This window comes from Alosa alosa, chromosome 17 (genome assembly GCF_017589495.1).
Source record: "Alosa alosa isolate M-15738 ecotype Scorff River chromosome 17, AALO_Geno_1.1, whole genome shotgun sequence".
Classification (NCBI taxonomy): domain Eukaryota; kingdom Metazoa; phylum Chordata; class Actinopteri; order Clupeiformes; family Clupeidae; genus Alosa; species Alosa alosa.
Genome location: NC_063205.1, coordinates 30,393,249 through 30,413,551, shown reverse-complemented (window position 1 = coordinate 30,413,551; position 20,303 = coordinate 30,393,249). Strand labels below are relative to the sequence as shown.

The following is a 20,303-nucleotide window of genomic DNA, read 5'->3' as shown; positions in this document are numbered from 1 at the left end:
TTACAGAACATTAGAACATCACCAGACAGTGCTACAGTATAGCCATTACAGAACATTAAAATATCACCAAACAGTGCTACAGTTTAGCCATTGTATGCAGTATATAGCAGACAGCAAGCGTAGAAATACACATTGCGGAGGTCTACACACAGGCAAGCCCAAATCCATTCTTCAAATCCAAGCCAAATTTTGATTGTTTTTTTTTGTTTTGTTTTTACCTAAAGGCTTCTTCAGCCAGGAAATGGCATAAGCATGAGACAAAATAAGGCATATTGTGCTAGAAATAATTGTGAACAACTAAAAAACGGGAAAAAAAATTATTCTTGGTCAGATAATAAAATGTGTTGACTAACAAATCAACATGGCTGTGAATAATGATGGGCTACAGGTAACTGTATATTTAATTACGTATCTAAAATATCTTCCGAAGAACATCTATACCTTAGACTCTTCCTCTGTGTCGGAGGTAACTTTCAGACTCAAGTAATCTTGTTGCCATGGCAGCGGACAGTGTGTGTGTGTGTGTGAATGTGTGTGAGTGCGTGTAAGGTATTTGAGGAATGCCTGTGATTTAGTGTGTGGGAAAAGCCGGACCCCTCCGTAAGGCTTTTGATTAAATCCGCTCTGTTGTAGCCAGGTAATATGACTGAACTTTCTGTGGCCCTAACACACACACACACATACACACACACACACACACACACACACACACACACACACACACACACACACACACACACACACACACACACACACACACACACACACACACACACACACTGCTAGATTTACTGCTGTGGAGAGAGCAATCTCATGTGGGTCGTTGTGGTTGAGGCTTTATGGTGTACATGTATGTGCTATTTTGCACATGTCTGCTGTTTTGTGATTGTGTGTGTGTCTGTGTGTCTGTGTGTGTATAAAAACCTAGGCAGATCACCTACTTGAAGGCCTGTTTAGAGGGGGCGGAGTTTAGCAGAGTAAATTGTGATGTACTCACCAATCAGGAAGTTGGCTCTGGATGCTGATTGGCCGAACTGTTGCTCCATGTACTTGGCCTTGAAGGTCAGCAGGCCAATGAAGGAGTTGAACTTCAGCACCACGCCACACAGCAACAGGAAGTAGGCAGGCGTGGACAAGAGACGCTTCAGACAGGGCAGGAAGCCTGGAGAGGAGACCGTAGACGCACACACACACATACACACACACACACACACGCACGCACGCACGCACACACACACACACACACACACACACACACACAAAAGCACATGAACACACATTCAAACCCAGTCACACATACAAAACAACTCCAAAATATACAAACACAAAGACCATGCAAACACACACACACACACACACACACACACACACACACACACACACACACACACACACACAAACACACACACACACACACACACACACACAAATATTTTCCCTGTTTCTAGCACTTGAGTAAGGTAAAGAGATGAAATCCTTTATGTGTTGTGTATGTGTGTGTGTGTGTGTGTGTGTGTGTGTGTGTGTGAGAAGCGTAATTCTCTGTGAATGACCTGCCGACTGCCGTTGCTCAGGTGACCGGCCAGGCAGTTGGTCTGGAGGAGGCCAAATCCACCCTCACACACACACACTCACACACACACACACACACACACACACACACACACGCACACACAAATCCGCTCTCACATGTAGCCCACACATTTCACAATCTCCTCACTGTTGGGTTGCTTAATGACTTAATGACTAAGTACAACTGTTCATTTTGTACTCACTATTGGGCTATTTCAGTGTTTACATTACTAATGACTGATGTTGATAAATGTGATATCAATACTATTGCTGTAATAGAATAGGTTACTAAATTACATTGAAACCATATACACAGAATACTAGGAACGAGCTGCACACACCCTCCTATTTGCACACATACACACACACGCACAAAAATATATTGCTGTTTGTTATTTTCTATGTACATTGCTTAATACTCTACAATACCACCTCCACAGCCTTCAATTGTATACTGTTGTAGTCAAAGCAAAGGGGCAGTTATACTGTACAGTACATACTGTAGGTACATACGGGGGGGTGGAGGTGGTGGGAACTACTATAGTTACATACGGGGTGGTGGAGGTGGTGGGAACTACTATAGTTACATACGGGGTGGTGGAGGTGGTGGGAACTACTGTAGGTACATACGGGGTGGTGGAGGTGGTGGGAACTACTGTAGGTACATACGGGGTGGTGGAGGTAATGTGCTCCAGATGTGCAAGTTAGTTCCTTGCATGGTAGCCTCCGCCATCGGTGTATGAGTGTGTGTGTGAATGGGTGAATGTGAGACATGAAATATGGTGCTTTGAGTGCTTGGGAAATATAAATACAGGAAAGCGCTACTGTATATAAATGCAGGAAAGTGCTGTATAAATGCAGGAAAGCACTGTATAAATGCAGGAAAGCGCTACATAAATGCAGGAAAGCACTGTATAAATGCAGGAAAGCGCTACATAAATGCAGAAAAGCGCTTCATAAATGCAGGAAAGCGCTATATAAATGCAGAAAAACACTGTTCAAATGCAGAAAAGCACTGTATAAATGCAGGAAAGCGCTACAAAATGCAGAAAAGGCTTCATAAATGCAGGAAAGCTTATATAAATGCAGAAAAACACTGTTCAAATGCAGAAAAGCACTGTTTAAATGCAGGAAAGCGCTGTATACTGTAAATGCAGTCCATTTACCACTTTGTTTGCCTTCTTGGACCTTTCTTTGGCAGGCTAAAGCTAAATCAGTGAAGGTGATGATCTCATAAAATAAAAAATTATAAAATATAATACTTTTGTCTGTCTTGGAAAGACTCAAGAGCTTTGAGGCCATGCCTGTCATACAGTAAATACATGTGACTGAATGAGTTTAAAGCTCATTGTCAGCTACCCCAGTCATGGAATCCATAGTGTTCTACCGCGTTATGATTTCCGTAGTGTACTGCACTTTTCAATTCAGGAACATTTGTGATATACTGTCTGATTGAACACGGGTGACTGTAAAGGTGGGTGAGCGAGGGATGGGAGAGGGCGTTGCCTTTAGCGATGGCGGCGAGCTTGGCGGCATTGGCGTCGGTGCTCGGGTCGGGCGTCTCGGGCAGGGTGTAGGGGTTGTTGGGCAGCTCGCCCTGCTTGGGCAGCGTGCGGGGCAGGAACCAGAAGGGGATGCCTGACAGCAGCATGATGCCCGCTGACACGAAGAAGCCAAGCCACCATGCACCCACCCAGCGGGCATCCTTAGGGGTGATGGTCACACTCTCTGCAGGACGACACACACCACACACATACATGCATACACACACACACACAGATAAACATGCATACATGCACATACACATGCACATACAGTTAAGACCCAAATTATTCAGAGCCATGCCAAATGTTAATTTATAGTGCATTTTTATCATTCCTGCCTGGAAATGACCCAAGCACAAGACAAAACGACCATACTTAGTATACCAGAAAAATAGATGTTATATAGATATATAAATATTTCTGCACTTCCGTGGTCATATAAGCAATCATATTACGTAAAGATTTGGCAATAGTATGAATAATTATAGGTTTAACTGTACATAGACAGACATAGCATAGCATAACATAACATAACATAGCACAGCATAGCATAACATAACATAGCATAGCATAACATAGCATAACATAGCATAACATAACATAGCATAGCACAGCATAACATAACATAGCATAACATAGCATAGCATAGCATAGCATAACATAACATAACAACATAGCATAGCATAGCATAGCATAGCATAGCATAACATAACATAACATAACATAAAAGTGTAAGTGTAAGTATACAATATGCATATGTAGAATTGTAAATACACATATATAATCATTCCTATGTAAATACACATATATATATATATATAATCATTCATATTTCCACACAGTACTGTATGTAAAGCGCCTGATGTAACTGTCTTTAAGGACATGCTTCTTACCGACGTCAACAAAGCCGATGTCCACGTAAAGTCTGGCACACATAGAGCCCAACAGGAAGCCAAACATTGGTCCTAGCAGGGTGATCGTCTGCAAACAAGCTGAGAGGAAGAAACGCGTATACACACACACACACATACACACAAATACATGCACATGCAAATGCGCACACACACACACACACACACACACACACACACACACACACAGGGTGATCATCTGCAGACAATCTAAGAGTAAGGCATTCTAGTTATTCAGCTTTCTTATGCGTTTCCACATGTGTTCTCTCTCTCTCTCTGAGTTCAATTTCAGTTCAAGTTGCTTCATTAGCATGACTGTGTGGATACAGTGCTGCCAAAGCTACTGTTAAGAGCATCAGGTCACTATGCTGGCAAAGCTACTGTTAAGAGCATCATATCACTATGCTGACAGTGCTATCAATGACCAGGTGACCTTACTCTGAACTTAGTACCCTTAAGCACAGCAGATGGCCTTACTCTACTTAGTACCCTTAAGCACAGCAGATGGCCTTACTCTGAACTTAGTACCCTTAAGCACACCAGATGGCCTTACTCTGAACTTAGTACCCTTAAAGGTTTTTAGCACTTTAAGGCCCTTTTCTGGTTTGTTTTGGATTAACTAGAGTGGTGGACACCGAAATTGTCATCTATTGTCATTGTCATCTATGCTTCAGGCTCACAATTGAGCGAAAGTTTATATGAGGTTGTGAGGTGTCTGAAAAAATAGTTCCACAATAGCAAATAAGACGGCTGGAAATCATACATTGCGCCGATATATTTTAATAATCAACACCACTAACCACTCGGTGAGTTGCACAGTTTTGAAAACGAACGTTAAGGGTTGTTTTAGGACATGTTTGAGTAGCCTACTACAGTATGTCCATTGCCAGCCACCCTGAGAAGTCAAAGGCGATTCAAAACGAGTCAGAAAAGTCGAGATAGGACCAATCGTCAAAATTTCGGTGTCCACCACTTTAGTTCATCCAAAACAAACCAGAAAAGGTCCTTAAAGTTAGCCTAGAAATCTAGACTTGCCCCTACCGGCAGCAAATTACATTTGCTGCCAGGGCTAGTCTAGCAACTCTCCGTTGGCTTGTGAGCTCCAGAAATCGAAACTCAATCAGGCCAATGAAATCGTGTATAGAGTCGTTAGATGGGCTTAACATAATGATTGATGGCAGAGTTGCAACGGTTTGGCTTGAATTCCCTGCTACTTGAAAACAAATAAGATGGATGTTGCTGTTGGCGAACAGTGCGACACGAGTTAAGCTTTTATTAAGTTGGCAAACGTTTGAACTATCCAACTAGTTTCGCTAGTGGGAAACGCATGGGACTCATACCGCTGCCGCTGTCCTATTCCTATAGGGAATTTGAAAGACAACTGATTATCCCGCCCCTCGGACTGAGCACTGCGAACGGTGAGTGCCCAGACCCTACATTTTAATGTGGGTCTGGCTCGTCAGGCTACCTTAAAGTGCTAAAAAACGGAATTTTCCTTTAAGCACACCAGATGGCCCTTAAGCACACTAGACCATAGTACCCTTAAGCACACCAGATGGCCTTACTTTGAACTTAGTACCCTTAAGCACACCAGATGGCCTTACTCTGAACTTAGTACCTTTACCCTTAGTATCCGTACCCTTAGTACCCTTAAGCACAGTGCGTATACAGTAGGTGGCACCATGAGAGTGCCAACATGAGTGTGCCAGCATGGGTGTGCCAGCATGGGTGTGCCCACACTTCCTGTTCCGTGCCCACACACACCAGTACCAACTGACATGCATTTGATAAACAACTCATTGCTTTGAGCGGTGCCGTCACAAATAGCAGCGAATGGTAATCTACTGCGGGGGAGAGAGCACTTACCAATGTAGAAGGCGGAGTTCTCTGCCTTGGCGTAGTCATCGATGTAGGAGATCCCCAGAGGCGTGACTGGCGTCTCCCCGATACCCCTCAGGGCGTTCCCCAAAAACACGTAGATCCACATGTGGGAACCTGAATCCCTCACACAGTCTGGGGAGGAAACACACACACACACACACATAGTCATGGTTGAATATACAAATGCAAAGACAAAGTCATCATCCCTCCCGCACACAGATAGACATCTTCACAAGGCTACCTCCTGTCCTTACAAAGGCTCCCACTGCTTCACATTCAGCTAACAATGTTACATTACATTACATTACATCACATTACATTTGGCTGACACATTTTTAACCAAAGCGACTAACAACATGGTAAACAGTTTAAGTTTTAAAGCAATTCTCTCAACAATTTTAGGACAATTTAAAAATGGTAGTACAGTAAGAATAAGTGCATCAGTGAGGGCTGTTTTTAAACAGTTGAGTGTCAGTTCAAGATGGGTGGTAAGTGCTAGGATCAGCAAGACTTGTTGTAAGTGGTGCTATGAGAGGAGATGTTCTCTAAAGCAGGGGTCCCCAACCTGTTATGTACCATGGACCGGTTTGTTTCCTATTTTTATTTTTTTTTCACGGACCGGCGGGGAAGAGGGGGGGTCGGGGATTCCATTTTCCATATGTGTTGTGGATGCATTACTTGAAAAGAACTAGCTCCAGTTATGTATGAACAGTGAAGGTAACGATTTCTGAAACATGTGAAAAACGTGAACTTGAAGAAGTGAAAACTGAACAATATGAACTATGAATATTGAACAACTTGAAGCTACATCTATTAGTGTGAACATGCTTAACAAAATATGTGAACAAAACATGGGAACTAAACGTGCATTACGAATATAATCAGTGGGAGCCCTGTGCTTGTTTCCCTGCAACAAGAAGGTTCCATCTGGGGGTGATGGAAGACAGTGACACCCTCAGTGTGTTTGAAATGTCCAGTCGATTGCGCAATTTGGTCTTAGTTGCAGTCATTGCTGAAAACCCGGCCTCGCATAGATAGTACGTGGTGGGAAATGGTCTTGGGATATTGTGCTTTTGTTTTGATCCAAAAACCCACTGTCATTTGCAATTTCGATCAACTGCTCTTCCTCCTGCGCTGACAAGTTAGGACTATTCGGGATATTGACAAATGGGTTGCGGACCCACTCATTGGTTTGCCCGTGGATCTTTGGAGGATGGGAAGTAACGCTCAAACTCATTTGAAAGCGCAACAAGGTGATCGCGCACCAGCTGCGAGAGAAAGGGCCCTGCCTCAGTCTCTCCCAAAACCCCCACTACTGTTTGGAACATATCCAATACACCCCGTTCCACTTGTCGTCCCCACAAATCAAGCTAAGTACTGTATATCTTCTGTAAGTCACACGTTCGTATCTTAAGCTCTCTCTTAGCGTTGTTTGAGCTCTCAAGACGCTAGTCGCCGCCACTGTGCAGCAGTCTTTAGAAATCACCGCAGCTCAGTACAAGTCAAACTATGGTAGGCCGACAGTATGTTGACAATGTTGTGGCTCAACAATGATTTTATGTTATGGACATTTTAAGACTAATAATAAAATATGTTCGCAATGGATGCAGGCCTATTTATGAAGTTTACTTTATTTGGTATCAGAACTAATATGGTGGTAATTAGCCTAGGCTATTTAGTAATGTCATTAAAGCGTTCAAATTGGCAATCACTTTTGATAATTAAAAGCTGGCAAAGAATTTGCCTCTAAATGGCTAAGATCTATAAATGGGTAAGCATGGTGGTGTCCAGTAAGCGACCAACTAGGCCTGTGGCAGCGATCCAACGTGTACTTGTATTGAATCAAAAACGCCGTGTAGTCCATGTCGCTCCATAGCCCTTTTTTGTTGCTGTTGCACAAGTTATTCCGAAAGCTGGAAAACGGTGTCACCTTGTGCAAACTCACCTCGTCCAGCAAAACTTCATGTTCCTCTGACGAGAAGCTTGGTGCCTTTTTTTTACATTGCTTCCCCACCATACTGTATTTAACTCTCTCTCTGTTTATTGTAGATAGGTTGCTTTTTATTGAAAACATTAACCAATGGCAATCATTTTTTTATTTGAACCTTGAATTTCCACTGGGGATCAATAAAGTATATATCTATCTATCAATACCGCATTAAACAGAAGTAACTGCAGCTGCTTGCCAATCAATTATAATTGTAAGATACCTTACCATTCATATAAAAGTGTATTACATAATTTTAAGAAGTTGTTAAACTCATGTCAAGAAGTGGCTCAAGTGGCACAACAGGATAAGGAGGGTGGATGATTAGCGAGGGATAGGCCTACCCGGTTAGTCTACCCGTCACAACATAGGCCTATCGTGTGAACATATTACTGACAATGATAATTTAGTTAATAGTTTATATTTTACTGATAACTTAAACTATCTTAAAATAAATGTTACTGAAATAATTTGAGAAATGTTTCATTTGCATAGAACGTGTTGTGTTTCTTTACGACGGAGTATTAGGGCCACACATGAAGGAAAAAAATATTTTTGCCATGACGAGATTAAACTCGACATGTCGACTTTAAAGTCGCCATGTCAACATTAAACTCGACATTTCGAGAATAAAGTTGAAATGTAATATCGACTTTAATCTTGATGTATCAACTTTAATGTCGCCATGTCGACATTAAACTCAACATTTCGAGAATAAAGTTGAATTATCATGTTGACTTTAATCTCGACGTGTCGACATTAAACTCAACATTTTGAGAATAAAGTTAGTTTGGAGAGAACGACCTTCGGGGACGATTGAAAGGGAGGACGAATGAAACAATGCAACAAGTGCAACAATGATTCAGAGTGTTCGAGTGCAACAATGATTAGACATAGGCCTAGGCCTATATCATGTGGACAAAACATAGAACATATTAACCTACGTTGCTCAGCCAAATACTTTGCTGTTAGGTCCTTATCACGGAGTTACAGGCGATAAATGCGATGGTCAAAAGTAGCCTAAACGTCAAGCGGTTTATTTATTTATTGTAGGCCTATTATTAAAGTGTTGTTCTAAACATTTAGTTGTTGCATCTAAATGTTCAACTTCATGCTTATGCACTAGAGGCATACTAGGTGCTCTCCAATCCTAGACTTTCACATTGCTTGTTTGTAATGGATGCAAAACAGCCCATTGCTGAATGTCTATGGAGGGACGAATGAAGCTGTCCTCCCGACCACCCCATGTAGGCTAGTAGCCTACTTGCACACATATGCACTCAAAGTGTATAAATAAAGTGCATGCACACATATTCTCTCACGAGATCAAAATAGTATATATGCTTAGGCTATACCTGTGTTTCTAGCCTCCTATAGGCTACGTATTACAGGTGAGACATGGAAAAGCAGTTTTAGAAAAATTAGTTTTGCCATGTTATCCTATGGAGAGTGGCGCCGTGGGTCATGAAGGGCAGTTATTTGGATGTGCAGTGGCCTTAACCACGTAAAACAGAGTGAAATAACATTTTGTATAGAAACATCATTGGATACATATATTTTTCTAGCTATTTAGCCTAAACGGCATAGTTTCCATAACCACGAGACAGCACTTCACGATGACGGCAATGATAGTTAACAGACAAGACGCAATCTATCTGAATATCTGCAATCTATCTGAAATAACACCTATTTGAAGCCCATTTTTCATGTAACATATTGTGTATTAGTGTAGGCTACATAGCTTAAACTGTGTAGGCAGTAGGGCCTATTGCGAGTTTAATGTCAGCATGTCGACTTTAAAGTCAACACGTCGAGATTAAAGTAGATATGATATTTCAACTTTATTCTCGAAATGTCGAGTTTAATGTCGACATGGCGACTTTAAAGTCAACACGTCGAGATTAAAGTCGACATTAAATTTCAACTTTATTCTCGAAATGTCGAGTTTAATGTCGACATGTCGACTTTAAAGTCAACATGTCGAGTTTAATCTTGCCATGGCAAAAATATTTTTTCTCTTCATGTGTGGCCCTAATACTCCGTCGTAGTTTCTTAACGCCGTCATGCACCTTCACGTGAAGTAGAAAATCGATTCCTGAGCAATCGATGCCAACTAATTCAGCACCTTCACTTGGAACAGCGCCTTTGTAACGTCGAATGTAAGAGGCAGCGTGTTAAGAAGCTTCATAAGGGACACTTCGGGGAACACACTTAGGAATATAAACAACTTTGGTAAGATATATCTTTTGAGTCTTCTTAACGCGCTAAGAGTGAGCGTTATGTGAGATGCTTGTTTTTTGTTGCTCATTATAGCAGTTTAGCTAACTTCATGTGACACTACCGTTCGCTAAGAAGGTGAAGTGAGCTGACCTGAGGCTGCGCAGCGCTGAAGGCAATATGTAAAAGTGTGGCGGGACAGACAGACTTAAGAAAATAGACCTTGCAAAATGCAAACATCGTGCAATCAAACAACTGCATATAGGCCTATGCCATGTAAAACGCGTGACATTATTGCGAATTAAATTTAATTTAGTTTGCATGCATTTTTTTTTAAACTCATGTCGTAGGCTACGGCCCGGTGGTTGGGGACCGCTGCTAAAGAGCTGGGTCTTCAGGAGTTTTTTGAAAATGGAGAAGGATGTCCCTGCCCTTGTAGGAATTGGCAGTGTGTTCCACCAATGAGGAACAACCGATGAGAAAAGTTTGGATTGGCCTGAGTGTACCGGTGGTAGAACTAGACATCGTTCGTCTGAGGAGCGTAACAGTCTGGAGGTAGTATCCTCCTGGGAACCAAGAAAAGTGTCCAACAATTTCTTTTTTTTGTGATTTCCTTTCTATTTAGGATTAAAAAAACATCTTACAATTTTTATTTTTTAAAATGTATTTTTATTTAAAAATTTATAACATGTCCCCTGTGGTGGACAAAAAGACCGTTTTACTATGAAAAGGTAGCCATGAAAATAGACAAAAACGGACAAATTATGCTTTTAGTGGTATTAAATTAAGGGTAAACTTAACCAAATATAAGGGAAAATGTTATTTATCCTTCTAGACTACTTTATTTGCCTTTTTGGACAGTATTTCTTTTTTCTGGATTGTTCATTTCATTTTCATGTTTTTCTTTCATCTGCGATAATTCCTTTTTTAGTCTTACTCTTCCTCGCTATCTTCTTGAGGCACAGGATCATAGTCCTCATCTCTGTTTCACTCACTCATCACCTGAGAGCTCCAAATCTGACCCCCTCATTCATCCTATACAAATGATCTCCTAAATTTCCCAAAAAATCAAAATATTTTGGTCCTGGTGTCCATTATAATGGACATTCATAAAGTCACTATTATTTCAAAATGTAAATAACTTGTGCTTGTTTTGATGTCAACCATTTTTGAGAACCAGGAAGAGGAGGTTCCCAGCAACCCAGCCAATCACATGATATATCATTAGAAAGCCCAGGATGTCCTCTTTAAAAGACCACAGGAATTGATAGAATAGCTCAAAGGGGTAAAGGGGTATGCTTCTAGGACTTATGTCCACTACAGAGGACATAGGTCTATGGATTGGTTCTCAGGAGGGTATGTCTGTATGAGGGCATTCAAGTAGGCGGGACCAGAACCGGAAACTACTTTGTAGGCAAGCGTTAGAGCTTTGAATTTGATGCGGGCCGCCATAGGTAGCCAGTGTAGCTGGATGAGCAGCAGTGTAACATGTGCCCTTTTGGGTTGGTTGTAGACCAGGCGCGCTGCCGCGTTCTGGATCATCTGAAGGTATTTCATTGCGCAGGCTGGGAGACCTGTCAGGAGGGCGTTGCAGTAGTCAAGTCATGAGATGACTATAGCCTGAACCAGGACTTGGGTAGCATCTTGAGTCATTTTCCGTATGTTGTAGAGTGCGAAACGGCACGACCGGGCGACTGAGGCAACATGAGAAGGTTAGTTGGTTGTCGAGAACAACTCCTAGATTTCTTGCAGTCCTCCAATTTCTTTTCGGGACATGGAAAAAAGTTTCAACTACAGCCCTGTTTATCAATGAGGGGAAATCTTCAGACTCTACAAAACACTGCATCTCTTGGGTGTCGTGACGCAACAGGTCCCACTCCATGCAACACAGGTAGCCTACTCCTCTTCGGTAGCCATAGCTTCACAATGTCCGCAGGTACACCATCAGTTTCCAGAAGTGCAAGGCTGTGTTGCGGCATTGACTACAGGTAGCTCTCTCTCTCTTAGCCCTTTCACGGAGCTCCCGCAGCTCGAAAAGATAAGGACGTCCATCAAACCGAAAGGGTTCATCCTCGATGTCTTCAATTTCGTTCAAATAACCCGCCATCTCTTATGTCTCCTGTTGCGTTCAGTGCTTCTCTTATGCGCTCAGTGCTTTCTTTTGGCAACAATGTTTCACACGAGATTTACTTCACATCCCAAAGAGTTCTGTTTTCCCAAGGCGCCTGCCTGTATGTGAACCAGACGTGAACGATAATGTGTTTCTTTTTAATAAACTGCCTGTACACTTAGAAAGTTCTCAATGCTTCGGTTTACATGTAGAGACCCTCATTATGCTACCGTGTAAGTGTGGTGCTATTTTGAGCCTTGTTAGTGGTATAGAAATAGCGATGACTTTTTCTGTACATGTGCCCCGAAGGCTAGCGTTAAACACTAATTAGCGGTTTGCAATAAAACTGGTCACATTCGACTAGCATGAAAACAAATCCCAGCGAACGGTTGAACTCGGTACACATGTGTTATTAACCCCTAGGTTCAATTTGCGCCGGAATTGTCCTTTAAGTTCACCAGTAACACAGCAAACAGACCCTGTGACCCAGTACCCAGAGAGCCAGTGACCCAGTACCCGGAGAGCCAGTGACCCAGTACCCGGAGAGCCTGTGACCCAGTACCCAGAGAGCCAGTGACCCAGTACCCGGAGAGCCCGTGACCCAGTACCCAGAGAGCAAGTGACCCAATACCCAGAGAGCCTGTGGTGTCTGCGGAGCGGCTACCTGCGTCGATGTCCTGCGAGATCTCGATCTGGACCTCTGGGTGATCCTGCGCTGCTCTGGAGTCCAGACAGGGACTGATTCTCATGCTGTCATTCTCCCAGCTCTGGATCACTGTGTCAAACTTATACCTGCACACATGCACACATACACACATGTACATGTACACACACACACACACATACTCACACACAGAGACTCACTCACACACACACACACACACACAGAGGGAGACTCACACACAGACACACACACACACATACACACACAGAGAGAGACTCACACACTCACACATACACACACACACACAGATAGACACACACACACACACACACACACACACACACACACACACACACACACACAGAGAGATAGACTCTCACACATGTCTTATATGTAACGCATGCCCCATACATCACAGTGTTAGCACACAGCATGTCTTATATTTAACGCATGCCCCATACATCACAGTGTTAGCACACAGCATGTCTTATATTTAACGCATGCCCCATACATCACAGTGTTAGCACACAGCATGTCTTATATGTAACGCACCGTCCCATGAAGAAGTGTGGCAGGCCGGTCAGTAGTGAGCCCACGGCCATCAGGAAGCAGCCAATCCCGATCAGGCGAGGCCGATGCATTTTTGCCCCAAAGTGGCTCACGAACGCCAGGAAGAGCAGATTACCTAGGCAAGGCAAGGCAAGGCAAGGCAAGGCAAGGCATGTTTATTTATATAGCACATCTCATACACATGGTTAAGTCATATAGTCAAAAGATTTTGAAAAGTAAAAGTACATAAAATAGAATCAAAAGACATACAGTAAAAGACACAAAGTAGAATTATTTTAAAAATCATGAAAAGGCAGAGTGCATCTAATTAGAAGGAAGTGCATTTAATCAGTTATCAAAGAGAATCTGAGAACAGTTTGGTCTTAAGTGTACTTTATCTCATAAACCGTTTATCTCATAAACCAACATGCTCAGTTACATGATCTCATAGACCATACAAGGATACAAGGACGTTATTAAGTCCATATTCAGTTATCAGTTACACAACAGACCATGTTTTATAGGCCTACATAACTGTGTATTTTAATCGATCAATCAGTACTAAAATTCTATAAGTCCATATTGCTAGGCTGATTGTTAAACTGTTCATGTAGTTGAATTCCTCTCTGCTATATACCCAACTTGTAGTGTGCACCCATTACAGGAAATGAGCTTGTAGTGTGCACCCATTACAGGAAATGAGCCAGTCCAATCAGTGAGAAACTCAGCATCTAGATAGACTGCAATCTCTGATGATTTTCATCTGAAATCATTGTAGAGTCCTACTCGTCTACAATGAAACACACATACCTGTGTTCTTTTATCTGTGTTGTTCTGATCTCTGATAACTAACACATAAACTCTGAGTTGTTCTGATCTCTGATAACCAACACATAAGCTCTGTGTCATACCCATGTCTGATAACTAACACATAAGCTCTGCGTCATACCCATGTCTGATAACTAACACATACTGGATGAGTTCTGTGTCATACCCATCTCTGACAACCAGGGGCGCTGCTAGACAATTTGGACCCTATGACAGACAATAATTCTGGGCCCCCCTGATAATATATAGTATTATCGGGGACTCTCTGGGGGCCCCCTGCGTCGTCCCTGCTGATAAGAAACAAATGAGCTCTGTGACATACCCATCTCGAAGCTGCCATCTATGAGTCCGATGAGGGAGCTGGAGAGGTCGAAGCGTCTCTCGATCTGGGTGATGGCACTCTTCATGTAGGTGCCCGACAGTGCTTTGGAGAAGTAGGCGAAGGACAGCGCTACGATGAACATCTGACCACAAACCAATCAGACAGGAGCAAGACACGGGCGAAAACACAAATGAGTGATGAGAGAAGTAGGAATGATTAAAATAAGTTGTTTAAGGTTTAAGGTTAACCCAGTCTGACATCGCTAGCCTTTTTTAGCATAGCTAAATGGGAGGCTAACTGGTCTAAGCCACTTCCAGTGAATTATGCTAAACTAGGCCAGTGGTGTCAGACAGTTATTGCACGCACAGAGAAGTGAAGGGTATCCCCCATGCTCAGCTCATGCCCCATGCCCAGCTCATGCCCCATTCCCAACTCATGCTTATGCCTAACTCATGCCCATTCCCCATGCCCAATGCCCAGCTCATTCCCAACTCATGCCCAACATGCCCATTCCCCATGCCCCATGCCCAGCTCATTCCCAACTCATGCTCATGCCCAGCTCATGCCCCAACTCATGCCCATGCACAACTCATGCCCATGACCCATTCCCAACTTATGCCCAACTCATGCCCAACTCATGCTTATGCCCAACTCATGCCCATGCACAACTCATGCCCAACTCATGCTCATGCCCAACTCATGCTCATGACCCATGCCCCTCTAATGCTCATGCCCAACTCATGCTCAACTCATGCCATCAGGTAGGATTGCGCCGCCTGTTTATTTAGAGCAGGTGTCCGCTGAGAACACGCCCAGGGGTGAGAATGACTCTAAAGTTAGAAACTCGCACAGTCCCCAAAAACATTCCATTCTTATCTCCACGAACATCAAGTCACGCTTAGACACGACTTGCTTGTCCAATCCAATCAAACCTCTCTATGTGACTTGCTTGTCCTGTCCAATCAAATCTCTCTATGTGACTTGCTTGTCTAATCCAATCAAATCTCTCTATGTGACTCTCAAGATTTGCTTGTCCTATCCAATCAAATCTCTCTACGTGACTTGCTTGTCATATCCAATCAAATCTCTCTACGTGACTTGCTTGTCCAAGGGGTTGCAGCTTGCTATCACTTCCCTCAAGTGATGTGTGTGAGTCAGAAGGGAAAAAGTCAGCTTTTACTTGACTTAACTTGACAGTATCGACATAAGTGTGACATGACACTGTCATGAACACATGACACTGTCATGACACATGAACCCTAACCCTAATCCTAAACTCTTACCTTAATCCTAATCCCAACCCTAACTCTAACCCTAATCCTAACCCTAACCCTAAACCTAACCCTAACTTGTTATGACAAAAACCGAATGACACTTAATGACAGAAGCGTTATGTCATAAACGTTTATGACTTGTTTATGACATGTTCATGACAGTGTCATGCCACTCTTATGTCGATACTGTCAAGTAAAGTGTAACCAAAAAGTCTTAAAGGGGAACTTGGCAACTATTTCAACGTAATAAACCTGTTTAGAAATCATTTGGATGGTTAAATGACCTGTTCCGGTGAAAATGGTGACTTTTCCCGCTGCCCCTAGCGTCCCCAGGTGGAAAACCAACCTTGCAACATTGAGACTACCGTCCCGGAAATAGAAGTGAGAAACAAGAAACTCGTTTTAAATCGTGTTTCTTACCTTGTAACATCCACATTGTCTGCCGAACTCATGCTAACCGTTTTGCTAGCTTGTAAACAAATCCATGTGCTTTATCGTTACCTTTTTCCACAGTTTGAAATAGCATAATGCACAATTTCTCCAGCAGAGGGGGAAATCCTGCCAAGTTTCCCTTTAAGAGTTCTGAAGTTCAATAATGCATAATTACGAGTAGAGATTCCTATGGCACACAACTATTCAAATCATGGACTACACATGTTACAGATATGCTAAGTGAAAACCATAGATGTCTGGACCAATGCGAGTGTGTGTGTACCGTTATATGTTTAATGTGCCTTATGTGTAAGCTGTGTGTGTATGTGTGTGTTTGTCTGGTGTTGCCGAGCACTAGGTAAGTCTCTTCATGCTAAAAACAATACCAAATAGATTTTATTTATCTTAATATAAGATTAATAACACTGGGTTCGATTTTATTTTTTGCAGTGTAAGCTGTGTGTGTATGTGTGTGTTTGTCTGGTGTGGCCGGCAGGCCGTGACCTCTGACCTTGAGTGTGGAGCAGCAGGGTTCACTCCGGGTCTTCTTGTCCGCCACGTAGAGGACGTCCCGGCTGGTCAGCCTGTCCTCGTCCGCCGCCACAATCATCTCTCCTAGCAGGCACGTGCAGAGAAGGGGGGCTACAGGGGCTCTAGCACCTGCCCTTTTGCCCCTTTGATGTCCAAGTGCCCTTTTGACAAGACCCGTTTTTTACTTTTTAAAATGTGTAATACTTCCGCTAGTTCCAACGTGAATATTCGCTAAAATGTCTCATTAATAGTATGTGAAATTAGAAATTTACAAAAATAACAATTTTCTGTGTTAATTGAAATGCCTTGCGGCCACCAATCCGTGACGTCATACATTCAGTGAACTCTCAGAAGGTGCACGCAGGCACAGTGCTGCAGGAGACGTTTGGGAGCACGGTAAGGTCACTTGGCAGTTAGCCTATCTGAACATGCAATAGTATTCAGCTTAGAGATAAAATGTAGAATAAAATGTTTAAAGTTGTTTCATGTTTAATGAAGTAGGCTATCAAACCCGTTTTAACCATGTCATGGTCCATCCATCTCAACAACCTGGCAGCTTCGAAAATCTAAGGCTGATATGTTCATAACATATTCTGTTTAGGTTACTATGTTATAGTAGCTTAGGTTAGTAGACCTAGTTCATAAAACAGAGTAGGCAAACCTTTTTTAAATCGTCATAAGCCGACGACATAGGCTACTGTAGTTGTTTAACTAACCCAACTCCACACGTCGTTCTCTGTTTACAGTAGGCTACATTACGGTCATTTCACTCAGTGGCCACACGCACAGCACGTGAATCTACAAGACACCAGCTTGCTAATAGTGGTAGTTCACTGTGATAAATATTAAAATTATAGCCGGACTAGGCAATAACATATTTGCTGCCGCGAGGGTGCGTCTAGATTTCTAGGCTATTAAAATTAGCTTTGAATTTAATCAATAAGATGCAGCCTTATGGTCTATGATCTCTGTGTAGACAATAGCCTACTGAAAACTAAAAAGATTTATCTGTCTGTGCCCTGGCTACAGTAGGCCTACAGTACATGCACTCCTATTGAATTTTCAGAACCAAGGAGAGAAAATTCTTCATTGTTCTTGATACATAATGAATAAATCTTTATAAAATGTTTATCAGTACATTAGGCTAATTTGCTAAACCATATAATAGCCTGTCCCACCATCATCATTGAAATAGCATAATGCTAGAATAAAAAAAAAAAATGTCCAGCTGATGTCAGATGATTAAAGATTTATAGGCTAGGGAATAGGAATTATTTTGATATAATTTGCATGTAGCCTATGTATTCTCTATTGGGATGTAATCAAAATTAAGTTTTAAATAAAGTTAACACGTTTTCAGAAAATTTTGTTCCATGTGCCCTTTTTTAAAATTTGAGCCCCTGCCCCTTCAAAGGTCTCTGCACGCCCCTGTCTCCTAGGAAGCTGTGACACAGCTGTGAACTTTGATCTTTCAACTCTCACCTACTCCCAGCACAGCTGTGTAAGTCTCCCCACTCTTACACGAACAACAATCACAACGCCTTCGTGATTCTAGGATTCTAGGTGTCTGCTCTTCAAGAACGTTTAAAAGGTTCTGCATTAAGGCGACAGGCTGTAATCTGACAGAGGATTGTCTGGATCGTCTTCTGTTAACTTTGTACTTTGCTACAATCAATGTTACGTGTGTCATGATGTTAGACATCTAAACACACATTTTTTTTCATTGCCTCTGAAACAGTTTTATGCCCTGTCTAAATAAAACAAAAAACGAAACATCTAAAATCAAGACAATCACAATTTTGTATTTTCCTTCTGCTGTAACAAATCAAGTAAAATCTATGCAGAGAAAATAAGGACAGCGCCACAGTATTGCATGTTTAAAGCAGCTACAGCAGCTACACTCTGGGGGCATAAACATGGGGGCTCAGTAACATGCCCCCAGAGTGTAGAACCGCAGCTGCCTTGCAGCTCTAGCTGTTGGCTGCAGCAACTCAAGTTAGGTATTCGTTCATTAATTTGTTTTATTTAGTACCGGCAGTACTCTGTGACCTTGAGAAACAGAGAACTATGTGAAAAAAACGCTTAAATTCTCCTTTAAGGTTATAGGATTATGATTGCATGCCGACTTAGTCAAGTTTACTGTGAGATGATACAACCCAAACTTTTCCTTGACACTGAGGTAAGGCTACACACACACACACACACACACACACACACACCCCACCCCCTAATTTCAGCTACTTAAATTTAAGTCTGAACCTGCCATGTCCCTTGTTGGCTGTCAGACTCTGTCCTGTCCTCCTGAGTCTCTAGAGTTCTTCCCTGTTGCTTCATCCCCACACACACACACACACACACACACAGGGCTCTTTCTCTGGGGATCAACGGACTGCTACACCGCCTGTCAGAAAGGAATGTGCATCAACGTCAAACCCCCAACGGCATCGAATCCCAACCTTACCGGGACCGGAGCTGCGTCAGATCCGTCAGGGTCCGTGCCGGGTCACTGGTTGGCTGTCCCGTGTCCGTTCCTCCTGGCCTAACCCTCCAGAGGTCGCGGTGCGGCCGGCAGCAGGCGTCAGCTGAACAGAGGCACCTCCATGTCTGAGGTGGGATGGCGAGCCGAAGCTAGCGCCGTCATGGGAAACAGTGTAGGCAGAGAGTGGGGGAGAGAGAGAGAGAGGGGAGGGAGAGAGAGAGTGGGGGAGAGAGAGAGAGAGGGGAGGGAGAGAGAGGGAGGGAGAGAGATAGGTACAGAGGGAGGGAGAGGTGGAGAGGGAGGAGTCAGCGTGATGTGGTGTAGTGTGGTGTGGTGTGTGTGTGAGGTGTAGTGTGTGTGATGTGTGTGTGGTGTGGTGTGTGTGTGTGGTGTAGTGTGGTGTGTAGAGATGTGGGCCTGCTGCTTCATCGGCGGCTGCTCATGTTTTCAGCCTGAGGAGCCGAGAGCTTTGGTTGCTTTCAACACATTCTACCCCATAATCCCATCGCCTGCTCCCCCCTTTAATAACTCCCTCCCTCCCTCACACTTTTTCACTCTCTCTCCCTCACTTCTTTCACTCTCTTCTCTCTCTCTCTCCCATTCCCTCTGTCTCTTTTACTCTCTTCTCTCTCCTTCTCTAATTTCTCCCCTCCCTCATTGCACTCCCCCATAGTTGCATTCATTCAGCACTGATAGACAGAGAAAAGACCATCTACACACACACACACACACAGAGTGGGAGAGAGAGAAAGAGAGAGACACAGATACACACACGCACACACACACACGCGCACACACAGTGAATCCTCTTTTACTCATTAGCAGGTCTGGGCACAGAGGGCGATTGGTATGCCCTGGTCAGAGCGATGCCAGGATTCCCAGCGTCTGGCATGGAGGGTTGTGGGAGGGTATCCCACAATCCCCCTCTCCCATTCATTTGAGGTTTGAGGTTTTCAGTGAAAGCACATGGCTTTGAGGGATCACTCAATGTTACAAGAATAA

The 20,303-nt window shown here is 43.1% G+C and overlaps 1 protein-coding gene across 2 annotated transcripts in view; it reads right to left on the bottom strand.

Annotated features, from left to right (window-relative positions):
* Positions 1-19,488, bottom strand: part of slco1e1 (solute carrier organic anion transporter family, member 1E1) — a 24,951-nt gene extending 5,463 nt beyond the window's left edge. The window contains exons 1-9 of one of the 2 annotated variants that reach the window (XM_048267866.1): positions 19,284-19,488; positions 16,803-16,983; positions 14,586-14,727; positions 13,439-13,571; positions 12,887-13,014; positions 5,894-6,040; positions 4,010-4,108; positions 3,079-3,300; positions 998-1,162 (exon numbers count right to left, since the gene is read on the bottom strand). In XM_048267866.1, the coding sequence (XP_048123823.1) occupies positions 998-1,162; positions 3,079-3,300; positions 4,010-4,108; positions 5,894-6,040; positions 12,887-13,014; positions 13,439-13,571; positions 14,586-14,727; positions 16,803-16,901 (1,135 nt within the window). In that variant the 5' untranslated portion in view covers positions 16,902-16,983; positions 19,284-19,488. The remainder of the gene's footprint in view (positions 1-997; positions 1,163-3,078; positions 3,301-4,009; positions 4,109-5,893; positions 6,041-12,886; positions 13,015-13,438; positions 13,572-14,585; positions 14,728-16,802; positions 16,984-19,283) is intronic. The other variant, XM_048267867.1, reaches the window with a different exon arrangement.
* Positions 19,489-20,303: the final 815 nt, after the last annotated feature.